Source organism: Microcebus murinus, chromosome 9 (genome assembly GCF_040939455.1).
Source record: "Microcebus murinus isolate Inina chromosome 9, M.murinus_Inina_mat1.0, whole genome shotgun sequence".
NCBI classification, from domain to species: domain Eukaryota; kingdom Metazoa; phylum Chordata; class Mammalia; order Primates; family Cheirogaleidae; genus Microcebus; species Microcebus murinus.
Genome location: NC_134112.1, coordinates 92,774,958 through 92,788,078, shown reverse-complemented (window position 1 = coordinate 92,788,078; position 13,121 = coordinate 92,774,958). Strand labels below are relative to the sequence as shown.

Sequence of the window (13,121 nt, the reverse complement as noted above, 5' to 3'; positions counted from 1 at the left end):
TCTCAACATCAGTTATTGAATTTTCCTCTGATTTGAAATATTTTATGCATATTGGATTTGTAATAAAGTCCATATGTATATGACTTTCTGTACTATCCATTCTACTAATGTATATTGACATATACTGTTTAAATTTGGAGGCTCATACTGTATTTTTTTTTCTTTCTTTTTTTTTTATTTTGGCATATTATGGGGGTACAGATTTTAAGGTTTCAATAAATGCCCATTCCCCCCCATCCCCCCACAAGTCTGAGTCTCCATCATGACCATCCCCCAGATGGTGCACATCTCACTCATTATGTATGTATATACCCACCCCCCCCCACCTGCCCAATACCCTATTACTGTAGTACCTATGTGTCCACTTAGGTGCTACTCAGTTAATACCAGTTTGCTGGTGAGTATATGTGGTGCTTGTTTTTCCATTCTTGGGAAACTTCACTTAATAGTATGGGTTCCAGCTCTAACCAGGAAAATATAAGATGTGCTATGTCACCATTATTTCTTAGAGCTGAATCATACTGTATTTTAAGATACAATAGAGGCCAGGCATGGTGGCTCACGCCTGTAATCCTAGCACTCTGGAAGGCCAAAGCAGGCAGAACGTTTGAGCTCAGGAGTTCGAGACCAGCCTGAGCAATAGCAAGAACCCGTTTCTACTAAAAGAATAGAAAGAAATTAGCTGGACAACTAAATATATATACATATATATATATATATAAATTAGCCGGGCATGGTGGTGCATGCCTGTAGTCCCAGCTACTCGGGAGGCTGAGGCAGGAGGATCGCTTGAGCCCAGGAGTTTGAGGTTGCTGTGAGCTAGGCTGATGCCACAGCACTCTAGCCCCCGGGGAACAGAGCAAGATTCTGTTTCAAAAAAAAAAACAGATACAATAGAGCTTGTCTACCTTCATCATTTTGTTTTTTGGCTTCTTTCAATTTCTGTAATAACATTAGAATATTTTAGTCTGATTTTTATAGAAAAGAGGAAAAGAGTATTTTATATATATTATAGTAAATCAACAAATTAACTTAGGGATAATTATTAATAACATGTTTATGGTGCCAAATCTCCTTATTTAAGAAGATGGTGTCGTATTCCATTAGCACATGTCTTTCATGTCTTCCTGAGTGTTTTAAAGTCTCCTTCATGTAGGTCTTAAACATTTCTTATAAAATTTATTTCTGGGTAATTTTATCTTGTTGTTCTTATTGCAAATAAAATCTTTTCTTTCATTCTATACTCTAACTGGTGGTTATTTTGTGTATCAGAAAAACATGGATTTCTGTATATTGATTTTGCACATACTCCCTTACTAAATTCTTATTGTTCTATGGTAGTTTTTATGTTGATGTTGGTTGTCTGGATTTTTTTCAACCACACAAGCATATATTTTTGCCTCCCTTTCCCAAGGTCTGCAACTATCATTTCTTTCTCTTACTTAATTAGATGGGGTATTTTCACCATTCAAATACAAATAGTGGTGATAAAAGATCTGTGACTTCCAACTTGCTGGCACTCTCTGCTGCCTTGTTTCTTGTTCACCTTGATGAAGGAAGACACTTTGAGAAAGCCACATGGCCAGGAAGTGAAGGAGGCTCAGCCCAGAGCTTGTAAGAAACTGATGCCTCAGGCCAGCAACCCATGAGGAACTGGATCCTGCCAACAACCACCTGAGTGAGCTGGGAAGTAAATCCTGCCCGGATGAGCCTTGCGATGACTGCAGCCTTGTGAGAAACCCGGAGCCAGAGGACCAGTTGATACTTGCCTGGATTCCTGATCCACAGAAACCGAGTTAGTAAATGTCTTAAGCCACTAAGTGTTGAGGCAATTTGTGATGCAACAATAGAAAACTAATACATGCCTACTAAGGGGCTTTTGCACCTCAGGACGAGTCTCTTTTGTGACAGAGGTGGGTTCTCACTGGATTTTTCTTAGTTTTGCCCCTGACTGGGCCCTCTCACTCCATACTTCTTCTTTTCACTTTCTTTCTTGACTATATTATGATTGACAGTGATTTCACCTAATATAAAATTTGGGGATTATCTATCTCATAGCTTCACTGAAAATAGAGTTTTCAGAATCATTTTCAACTTTTTAATTTTTGCTCTTATGTGATTTTCAGGGAAAGAAGGGGGCAACTACTAACTTAGGTAGCTGTGTTTATAGCAGAGAACTTATTATTGTTTTAATTTGAAATTCCCTGGATAAAGGTGAATATCAGTTTCATTTCACATGTTTACTTGACAATCTGTATTTCCTTCTGTGTGAATTATCTATTTTTGCCATTTAACCATCATTCTATTAGTTTGCTTGTCTTTTTCTTATTGGTTTGTAAGAGCTCTTTGTATATTAGAGACCTTAGCTTTTATCTTTTAAAAAATGTTTGTAAATATTTTCTGAAAGTCTGTTACTTATCCTTTAAAACTTAAAAGGACTTCAGTAGTTCCTACATGTATAGGGTCTTTTCATTTTAAAAAAAAGTTCCTATTACTTCTGTACTCAAATTTACCAATGATTTTCATTACCACTTGATATTGCTAGTCTTGCTTAAGAAAGCTTAAGAAAACAGGGCTTCTCTGGCTTGTGAGGGTTAAAGATTGTGTACATACTGTACAATGACATTCAAAGGCATAGTAAACAGTCCTTTAAAATTTAAAGGCAGTATTTTATAGAGTAAAATACAGGAAAAATTGAATTATTTTAAAAATAAAAAACAGGGCTTTGAAAGAATTAATATTTAGGTTAAAGATCATCTATCTGGAATTTATGATAAAATGTTGGCTCTAACTTTATTTTTGTTTTTCCAATTGGAGTACCAGTATGCCACAATACTTCTTTTCCCCACTGATTTAATAAGCTTTAGTTATTATATGTAATTTTTTATGTAACTCTTGTTTGGACTCTCTGTTGATGTACTTATCTATTGTCCCCCTTTATTATATTCCATTATCCTAATATCTACATCAATAGCACACTGTTTTAAACACTATAGCACTGAAGTATCCCAATTCTATCATTCACTGAGCGTGTGACCTCAGTAACTCTCTCTCAGTTTCCATTTTACAGTGTTATTTTAATAGCTGAGTACATAAAGATTTAAGTAAATCTGCATTCTAGCTCCATGCCTCACACAAAATGGGCATTAAACAAATGATTATTATGAATATCATCATAATACGGGATAAGATTGAACTATGGGCAAAAATTAATGATAATAATAAGTTTCCAAGTATTTTAAAAGTACAACAAACCTTGCTTATCTTTTCTTTTTCCCTGTGCATTCAAGCTGCAGGGAAACTTGTCCCTGTGGGGAGATCATTCAGATTCTGGAAGATGTTCTGCTCTCCTAGGCTAATGATGTGAAGAGTGCAAGGAACAAAGAGTGGCTTATGTAGGGCGCTTTGGAAAGGGGGACGGGTCAGTAGCAAAGGGGAGAACTGGCACCTCACTAAGATCCCCATAGGAAGGCCTGATGTCTGCTGTGCACCGTTGCTTAGCAACAGGCAAATGTACAAGAAAGAAGGAAGTCAAAGACATCACGAAATCAGGCAAATTTTACTCTCTTACCTCACCATTTATTATTTCTACATTGTGCATAAGTGAAAGATAAACCGAATATAAGTGTGACTTACAAAAAATAAGCCAGCCAGATAGTGAAGGCATACAGCTTAAATATAGGCATAAAAACGCAGTGGGTAGCCCAGGATAAATATACAGGCAAAAGTACGTGTGCTTACAGCTGGATTCCAGGAGCAACAGAACCATTCTGTTCTACACAGCAAGGACTTGAAAGTGCTTTGAAACATGCATGGAAGAGTATGAGGCAGCCCATGCCTTTAAGAAGTTTAACATTTTCCAGGGAGATGACAAGCATGCAAATAATAGCACCACAAGGCAGAATTCATGTCACAGCTGAGGAACACCAACATATATGCCCCCAAAGGTGAGAGACATCAAAGCTTGGGGAGCATCCAGAAAAGCTTCATCAAAGAGGTGACATTTGATTAACCTTTAAAAGTTAAATAGGAAAAGAAAAAGTTAAATAGGATTTTGAACAGGTACCTGTGGGAATAAGAAAGTAGACTTCAGGATAGCAGGGAGGAAGTTTCAGGTATGCCCAGAACAATAATAATCCAACTTCGCTGAGAAATAGGGCTTTACTAGGATGGAAGAGGTGAATGATGAGGTTGTTGCCAACTGTGGAGGTCCTTGAGTGCCAAGTGTCAAGGCCTGTGCTTCACTGAATAGGCACTGAACGATGACTAGGGTGTAGGTGGAATGATCAGTTATACCTTCAGGAGATTAATCTTATGATGGTTATGTTGATTGGGATGGTAGAGAACAGCGTACTGGAGCAAGTGGTGAAGAAGAAATCTAAACAGTCCAGGTGAGAGAGGGAGATAGTCTAATTTAAATAGGGAGCTACAGAAATGGGAAGAAAAGGACAGATGATGGAGACATTGCAGGCATAAAACTTGAAGACAGGTTACTGTCTTCAAGGGCTCATCAGAGAGTGGGAGTGGAAATTAACTCAGGCTATCAGCCTAATTTACTACATAGCAGTAATAGAAAGATAGATTCAACTAAGCAGGGAGGGGTCTGGTGGGGAGAAGAAGGAAAGGAAGAGGTGGAGGAGGAGAAGGAGAAAGAAATGTTTTGAACTTGCTAAGTTTGAAGTGCTCATGGTACCATCAGGTGGTAATGTCCACTAAGTGGAAGAAAATATATGTTTAGAGTCTTGAGGAAGGTGAATGCTTTGGTACTTAACTGTATGAAGGGCATAACTGAAGCTACATGAGTAGATGTAAACAGAAAGGAAAGGGATTGGATATCATCTCGAAGGAAGAAGAGGGCTGGCTAAGGCAAGAACCAGGGAGCTGGAGGATGGGTGGTTAGTGAGAAGGACACAAAAGGAGCAGGTAGAGCAGGGAGGAGAACCTAGTGCAGTATCCCAGATGCCAACAGGAGAAGAATGTTCAGGAAGACATGTGGATGGCCAAGTATGGGTGGGGTTTATTTTCTTTTTTTTTTTTTTTTTAATCTTCCACAGAGATCAGAGAGTACTTTTGTAAAAATATTTTTTAGTCTTTTTTTTATTTCAGAATATATGGGGATACACACGTTTTTGTTCCATAATTTTCTTTTGTACAGTTTGAGTCAAAGTTATAAGTGTACCCATCACCCAGATAGTGTGCCTTTTACCCATTAGGTGTGAATTTACCCATCTCCTCCTCCCCCTTCCTACCTACTTGGTTTCCCTTGAGTTTTACTTCCATATGTGCACATAAGTGTTGATCGATTAGTTCCAATTTAGTATTGAGTACATGTGGTGTTTGTTTTTCCATTCTTGCAGCACTTCACTTAGAAGAATGGTCTCCAGTGCCATCTAGGTTGTCACAAAAGATACTAGATTACCTTATTTTTATGGCTGAGTAGTCCTCCATGGTATACAGCATGGTACTGGCACAAAACAGAGACATAGATCTATGGATCAGAACAGAGAACTCAGATATGAATCCATCCTCATATTACCACCTGACCTTTGACAAAGTAGACAAAACATATGCTGGGGTAAAGAATCCCCATTCAATAAGTGATGCTGTGAAAATTGGATAGCCACATGTAGAAGGCTGAAACAGGGTTCACATCTCTCACCACTCACAAAAATTAATTCATGATGGAAAACAGACATAAACCTAAGGCATGAAACTATAAGAATTCTAGAAGAAAATGTTGGAAAAACTCTTATTGATATTGGCCTAGGCAAAGACTTTATGAGGAAGACCCCAAAAGCAAATATAGCAATAACAAAAATAAATAAATGGGACCCGATCAAATCAAAAGCTTCTGCATAGCCAAGGGCACAATCAATAGAGTGAATAGACAACCTACAGAATGGGAGAAAATATTTGCATGCTATACATCCAATAAAGGGCTGATAACCAGAATCTACAAAGAACTCAAGCAAATCAGCAAGAAAAAAAATCAAACAACCCCATTAAAAAGTGGCCAAAAAACATGTAGAAGTATTTTTAATCAGTTTATTTTAAAATAAATCATTTGTTATCTCAAGAGGCAAACACCACAGAGGCAGAGGAAGATAAGGCTGGGATAAAGCCACTTAATGAATAGGAGATCATGTGTGTCCTTGTAGGAACACATTACAGCAGAACGGGGGAGCAGAAGAGGATGGCACCAGGCCATAGGAGGACCATCAAACAACTCGTTGACACCATGGGCTCTTAAGAGGAAAAGACATATGAGGGGATATTTTTCAGGAAAGGGGTTTAGAGGCACATTTGTTGAAGAAGGGAAGGACAGTAAAGAGGAAAAGTTTGAAGAGTCATGGAGGAGTGGGAATCCTTGACTGAGCAGGGGAAAGAAAGGGGGTGGGAGGGGTAGGGCTAAGAGCACAGGTGTTCACCTGGAGAAACCAAAAACAAAGACCTGACATTTGATGCAGAGAGCTGGGGTGAGGGAATGAGGCTGAGAAATTTTAAAGTGAACGGACAGAAGCTGAGGGATCTCCATTTGAATGGTTTGTGGGATAAAACTGGGCTTAAGTAAAGTTTGAGAAAAGCTGGCAAAATCATAAAGGCAGGCCACGTATTCCTCACCAAAAGTCTCAGACAGATGTAAATGAACTTCTCCATGTCAATAACTTGAGTAGGTCCCAATATTAACACAAAAGAAAGTATACCTGGACCCATGGACCTTAACAATTACAGAATAGATCAGGCTATCACAGAGAACATGAACCACATATAAATCACAGACCCCAAGCACTTAGAGGGATCTCCGAAGGTTGTCTTAGAATGTGCACATTCCAGACAACACACACTGCCACACGCATGCACCAATCACACCATGGTCTGTGTGGAGAATTCAGACACTGGGAACTCTTCCATGGAAGGAAAGAGAATCTTCACAGTAGCAACTGGCTGGAAAACTATGAAGTGATGAAAAGGGAAAGGTGGTTCACAGGTTGAAGCCAGAGGAAAACTGTGGTTCCAAAAATCTTCTCCAGTCTGATTCAACAGATAAAATATCACATGACATGTCAAGGTCCTTGCATCCAGTTCACAGAAGAATCATTTTAAATGCCAAGAGATCTATCATAGGAAAAGTAAGTTTCCTGATTCTTCTACCATATCAAGTCCCACAGGGAACATGGCCATATCGGCTACACTCTTGCTGAGTATATAAAGTGACCATAGTTCAGCACCTTTGCTCTCACCTTGAATCCTATTTCATTGACATTATTCTTCTAATCATTAACTATAGCAAAGAGGGAGAAAACATTAAATGTGGCAATGAGAGAAGCTATGTTCCTTTGTATCCATGCCTTCTGCAATGGAGTCTCTTTGAGGTTTCCCATCGGTTGTGATGCAAGATGCCCCACACCTTGAGGAACAGTACCTCCCCAGCACAGCTCTCAGCCTGGAGTTGCTGAAGATCAGAATGATGGGGTGGACTGCTGCACACAGGTAAATCATTACCTGACACACCCAGAATCTAAAAGCCTGAGATGGAAGAACACGTGTGGCATTGAGCACCAAGGACAGGAAATAGGAGAAAAAGAGGATGGCAAAAGAGATGAGAGCCAGCAGAGCCTTGATGTGTGCCTGGGCACTGGGATCTCGAAATTCCGAGATGGTCAAGAGGGAATTCTTCATGTGTCTTCCCAAAGATGTGATGAGCAAAGTCATGCAGATGAGAAAGAAAACAGTAGGGATTGTCCAAGTAGCCATTTTCAGGGGAAAGAGGTAGAATTTCTCATATGACCTCCTTATGCTATTTCCGGTGACATTCCATGGTGGCAGACTGCTCCTTAAATAGCTCTGATATATTCTCTGGTTGCCTATGAAAAATAGGATGGTGCTCAAGCTGGAGAACACCACAGAACTGAGCAGCATCCATAGTACCCACCCGGACAACTTGCGCTTTAGCCAGAGGAAGATGGGGTGGGTGAAGGTTGCAATTTTCACACAGTAGAAGACACTGAGCCAGGTGGAGAGCCATAAGGTGGCAGCGTTCAAGTAGTCCCACAGGAAGGCTAGAAACATCATTACAGGGATGTATGGGAAGACCACTGGATGCAGTAAAAGGTAACTACTCTTACACAGCACCACCCACTGCAGACAGAAGCGAGTGGCCGTCAGACTGACCAATAACTTGTCACAAGGCAACAGTGTTCTCCGTAGCAACCACTCTTTGCCCAGCATTGCAGTTACGAAGCCATTGCCCAACATTGACACCAGGCACAAAAGTAATGCAATGATGGCCAAGACCACGGCTCCCTTATCAGTCATCCGGGGAGGTCCTAGGTCCATGTGATCATCATTCATCTCTCCCATGGACAAGTTGGATCCTGAGGCTTCAAGGACTATTTCTGTTGGATTGTTCTGGAAGGTCCTGTATGTGTTTGTCCTTTCAGCTGCTCCAGTGGAGAGTCTAGGCCAGAGTAGAGGACACGCACTATCTGTCAAGGGTGAAAATGTTCCTTCTGCTCAGAATAGATGCAAATATCGTCAAGGCTCAGTTTCCAAAGTCCTCACGTCTGCCCATAAATTTGCTTGCTCTTCGGCCTTTTTTCTGCCCATGTCAACACTGGCGTGAATAACATATCAGGCTCCGGCATTTAGTGTCCCTTACACAGGAGGTTATACTTCTCTAAGCTGACACCTGAGACATGAGCACACACCTGCTGGTAGCTCAGTGACAATATCCACAGGCCACACTCCCAACTGAGGGTCAGAGCTCACATCCACGGCTGGGGTGACTGTTATGTCCCAGGCATTGTTCTGAGTGCTCTCCACAGTACTGAGTTCTCACAACAGCCCTATGAAGCAGGTGCTATGACGTACCCCTTTGACAGAAGGAAAACTGAGCAAAATCTCTACAGAGAGAGGTTACATCAAGTCTTATGATGGTCACAATCATCACAAAATGGAACAGAGGACACAATTATATGTAATCAGGCAGGCAAAAATTTTCAAAATATAAAAAAATTATTTGATAAGTATTGACTTTTTTTTGAGACAGAGTCTCACTCTGTTGCCCAGGCTAGAGTGCCATGGCGTCATCCTAGCTCATAGCAACCTCAAACTCCTGGGCCTAACCAATCCTTCTGCCTCAGCCTCCCGAATAGCTGGGACTACAGGCATGCACCACCATGCCCAGCTAATTTTTTTTTCTATATATTTTTAGTTGTCTAGCTAATGTCTTTCTATTTTTTTTTTTTTTTTTTTTTGGTAGAGACAGGGTCTTGCTCTTGCTCAGGCTGGTTTCGAACTCCTGACCTTGAGAGATCCACCCAAGCCATCTGCCCGCTTCAGCTTCCCAGAGTGCTAGGATTACAGGCGTGAGCCACCATACCAGGCCTGATAAGTAGTGACTTTTAAAATGGCATTTCACAAAGGAACCCCCACCAGGATAGCTATACAACCAGTGGGATATGGCAGAAAGAGCCCTGGACTAAGAGTTAAGATGGCTTTAGTCCAAGCTCCCCCAACTGTGAGTTATAGGGTATGTAGTTGAAGCCCCTCCCTGCTTCATTTTGTCCATCAGTAAAATGTGTAAAAGTATCACCTATTCTAATTCACAGGATTATTTTAGAATCTTGATTTTTAGGCTGAAAGAAGACATTAAAGATAATTTTACAGAAAACGGAATGAGTCCCCAAGTTATAGATTAAAACTCCCACCTGAAGTCACATTTATACAGAGGGAAGACCAAGACCCAAACTGATTCTAGGACCAAAGCTCTTGCCATGGTTAACAATATATCCTACACCCCCATCTTCTTCACCCTTAGCTGGAGTTAGAAGACCAGATTTTAAGTCTTGTCACAATCACTATGAATCCTCAGGTAGTCACATAACTGCTCTGAACCCCTCTTTCTTCATCCATAAAAAATATGAATGATAAATAATTATGACCACAAATATACGAAAGCACTTTGGAAACTATAAATCTCTGCGTATGCATAAGAAGTAATTATGATGATGATAATGACCTCTTAGAATGACTATCTTCCATTCCATCCATCCTGTGGAGTGACACGCAGTCCATGGAGAATTCAGGAGAGCACCAGGGATGCAATGGAAGTCCAGGACATTAAATGTTGGCCCATCGACATTAACCAGAGAAGGGAGGGGTAAGCAAACACTACATTCTCTTTAGGAATAAGCTTCAAAGGATAAAAATAAATAAAAATGGCAATCAACACCCAAGGACATGTAAGTAGGTTAATGTGTCACAGGGAGCTAGGTGAGCAGAAATTGTTCTGGGTCATTGCTAAAAGCAATGCTGAAGGCTCAGGATCAGGTAGCATGAGAGAGCGAGTTTTTAATAGTACACCCATCTCCTGGCCAGCACCATAACCTGCCAGTTCCATGCATAGGACCCCCACAAAGAGAGAATAGGATTCACAAAACTCATTGTCTTTTCCCAATTCCCAGTCCACCTCCCGGTGGAATTCTTTTTCCAACACAAAGGCCAATTATAGTGAACACCATGCTCCTGCGTAAAGGAAAGGAGGTGAACTAAGGTAACTCATTCACTCCACCTTTCTGTGAAGATGTAAATTTCCAGGGGATAGTGTTCCCAACATCTATCTTCCTTGTCCCTATTCCTCTGGCTGACATTTGGCTGTTTCCTCCAGGAACTTGGAGAAAGGGGGCAAACTTTGGAGTCATAGCTCTGGAGTTTGGCCAGCCGCAAACCCCCCGATAGATGGGAAATTCATATCTTTTCCCTCCACCTCCTACACTTTCAATGGCTCATAAGATGAGAAAGATGTGCATTTTACCTTCAATTCATTTAACAATAATTTATTAAGCATATCTTATATGTCATAATAATCCAATGAAAGGCACTACAGCTACAGCAATGAACTAAATATCCACCCTCAAAGTGCTTTCAAACACTTATCATAAACCACTAACATCTACAGGGCATATACTACATGCGATTAAGTTATTTCAAAAGGGTAAATAATCATTTGTGTTTGAATATGCAATGTGTCTTATGGTGATTCTTTTGTTGTTTGTTCTTTTTGTTTGTTGCATTTTGCTTTCTCATATTCAGATTTATCTTCTTGAGTAGAAGCCAAATCTGAGAATTTTTTAAATGTTCATAGCTAGTCTTTATAAATGTAATCATGAAGGTGGTAGGAGAGGAATTATGAGTAGATTCTCTATATGGAGAACCCTCAACTTGGTACTCTCTCTCTCAGAGGGTTAAAAAAGGAGTGACTCCCAGGCTGTGGTTCTAAATGTTATGTATCATCTTACTCCCATCCCAAGAATGTTCAGAATAGTTCAGCAGCAGCAGCAGCAGTAATGGCCCCATCACCATAGCAAAACAAAGATGCCGTCTTGTATGTTGGAAGGAAGAAGACATGGCATCAGTAAAGGAGGAGGAAATGTGATTATGTCCAGAATGATTAGATAAGTTTGGCTACAGCAGAGAATTCACATGGAATGGTGGCATATTTGGCTGAAAATTTAGGCTGGAGAGAGACCATAGAAAGCTTTGAAAGTCAAGGTGAAATATAGGATTGTATCTTTAGTCAAGATGGAACCACCAAGTGTTTTGGAGTTCTTATGAGCTAGAGTTTAGGAAAGGAGCTTGAGAACATCAACCAATTAGGAGCTCCTGAGCTAAGCCCACTAGATCTGAGATAACTCGAAAGTCTGTGAAAATGTGGCAAAATGTGAGTTGTATCACCATGCCCTACCCACCCAAAGACCTTCAGTAAAGTTCTGGAGCTCAGCCCGAGGGAAAAGCAGTCTTCCAGATGTCCATGGTTGAGGAGTAGGGACATAGAAGACAGACAACCTTGGTGTTCTTGCCTTCGCTGCCTCCACCCAACCCTCTTGTGGCTTGAGTCTCAAGGCCCAGTCCTCATAGTTTATTATTGCCATCCCTGTAGGGAGTCATTAGCTCACTCATGTGGTTGCAAAAAACCCCCTACTCTTTGTGATTGATGATAAGGCTGAGGCTAATATGTATTCCCTAGGTGCGATAATTCGCAGTTAGACTTTAAGGGGTCTATAAATTAATTGAAAGTCTGACCATGGTTTTAGCTTCCTAGGGCTTCCTCTATCCTGCCTCACCCTTTCTCTATTCTCTGGGAAAATCCCCTGTATTCTTCACCAGCAATTTGAGACTCTCTTTTAAAGCCTCAATCATCATCTTCCAAGAGAAAACTCCTCATCTCTGTCCCCTTCTCTTCTCTTGCCCCAGTTTGGCCTCCTGCTACCATTGTAACATAATGTTTAGGGGCTTCAGCTTCCCAGGATAGTTGGCCAATTTACCATAAATGCAATTCTTTATTTGAGAATTCCTTGTAACCTCTGTTCTGTCCTTTTATTCATTACTCCTGTTTTGACTAGTTCAAATATATGAATTTCCCTTAACCATGTCTGGTGTTTTCCTCAATCTCTTCTAGTCTAATGGTCACCAGTAAACTTTTTCAGGAGAAAAAAAAATATGACCATGCATCCTACCTGCTATGGACTGAATGTCTGCATCCTCCCAAAATTTTAAAATCCTAATCCCCAGTGTGATTGTATTTAGAGATGCGGTTTGGGGCAGGTCATTAGTTCATGATGGTGGAGCCCTCATGAATGGGATTAGTGCCCTTATAAGAAGGAACACAAGACAGATGATCTGTCTTCACCATGTGAGGGCTCAGCAAGAAGGTGTCTGTCTACAACCTGGAAGAGGATTCTCACCAGAACCCAGCCATACTGGCACCCTCAGTTTCAGGCTCCAGAACTGTGAGAAATAAATGTCTGTTGTTTAAGTCACCCAGTCTACAGTGTTCTGTTATAACAACCTGAGCTAACTAAGACACTACCACATGCAAATTGATTTTTAATTATATGCATGTATACTTTATTAATACATTATGTACATCATAAAATACACCAAAAGCAGTAATAAAAGGAGGAGATAAAAATAAATGGAAATTGAAGTTGCCACATTTTTCTTCCCACATCTAGCAGGTCACCTTGCACAAGTCCTGAGATGCAAACAGTTTGGATATTGTCATCCTAGGCAGCAGCAACCAGGATCCAAATTCCTGGGTGCGTGAATAGGAAGAGGAA

At 40.5% G+C, this 13,121-nt stretch overlaps 1 protein-coding gene across 1 annotated transcript; it reads right to left on the bottom strand.

Annotated features, from left to right (window-relative positions):
* Positions 1–7,305: 7,305 nt before the first annotated feature.
* On the bottom strand, positions 7,306–8,352 carry TAS2R60 (taste 2 receptor member 60). Its single transcript, XM_012768207.2, has one exon. The coding sequence runs from the start codon at positions 8,350–8,352 to the stop codon at positions 7,306–7,308; it is 1,047 nt and encodes a 348-aa protein (XP_012623661.2).
* Positions 8,353–13,121: the final 4,769 nt, after the last annotated feature.

What these genes read in the sequence shown, in the direction of transcription:
- TAS2R60 (XM_012768207.2), bottom strand. Translation starts at nt 8,352, where the DNA reads ATGAATGATGATCACATGGACCTAGGACCTCCCCGGATGACTGATAAG.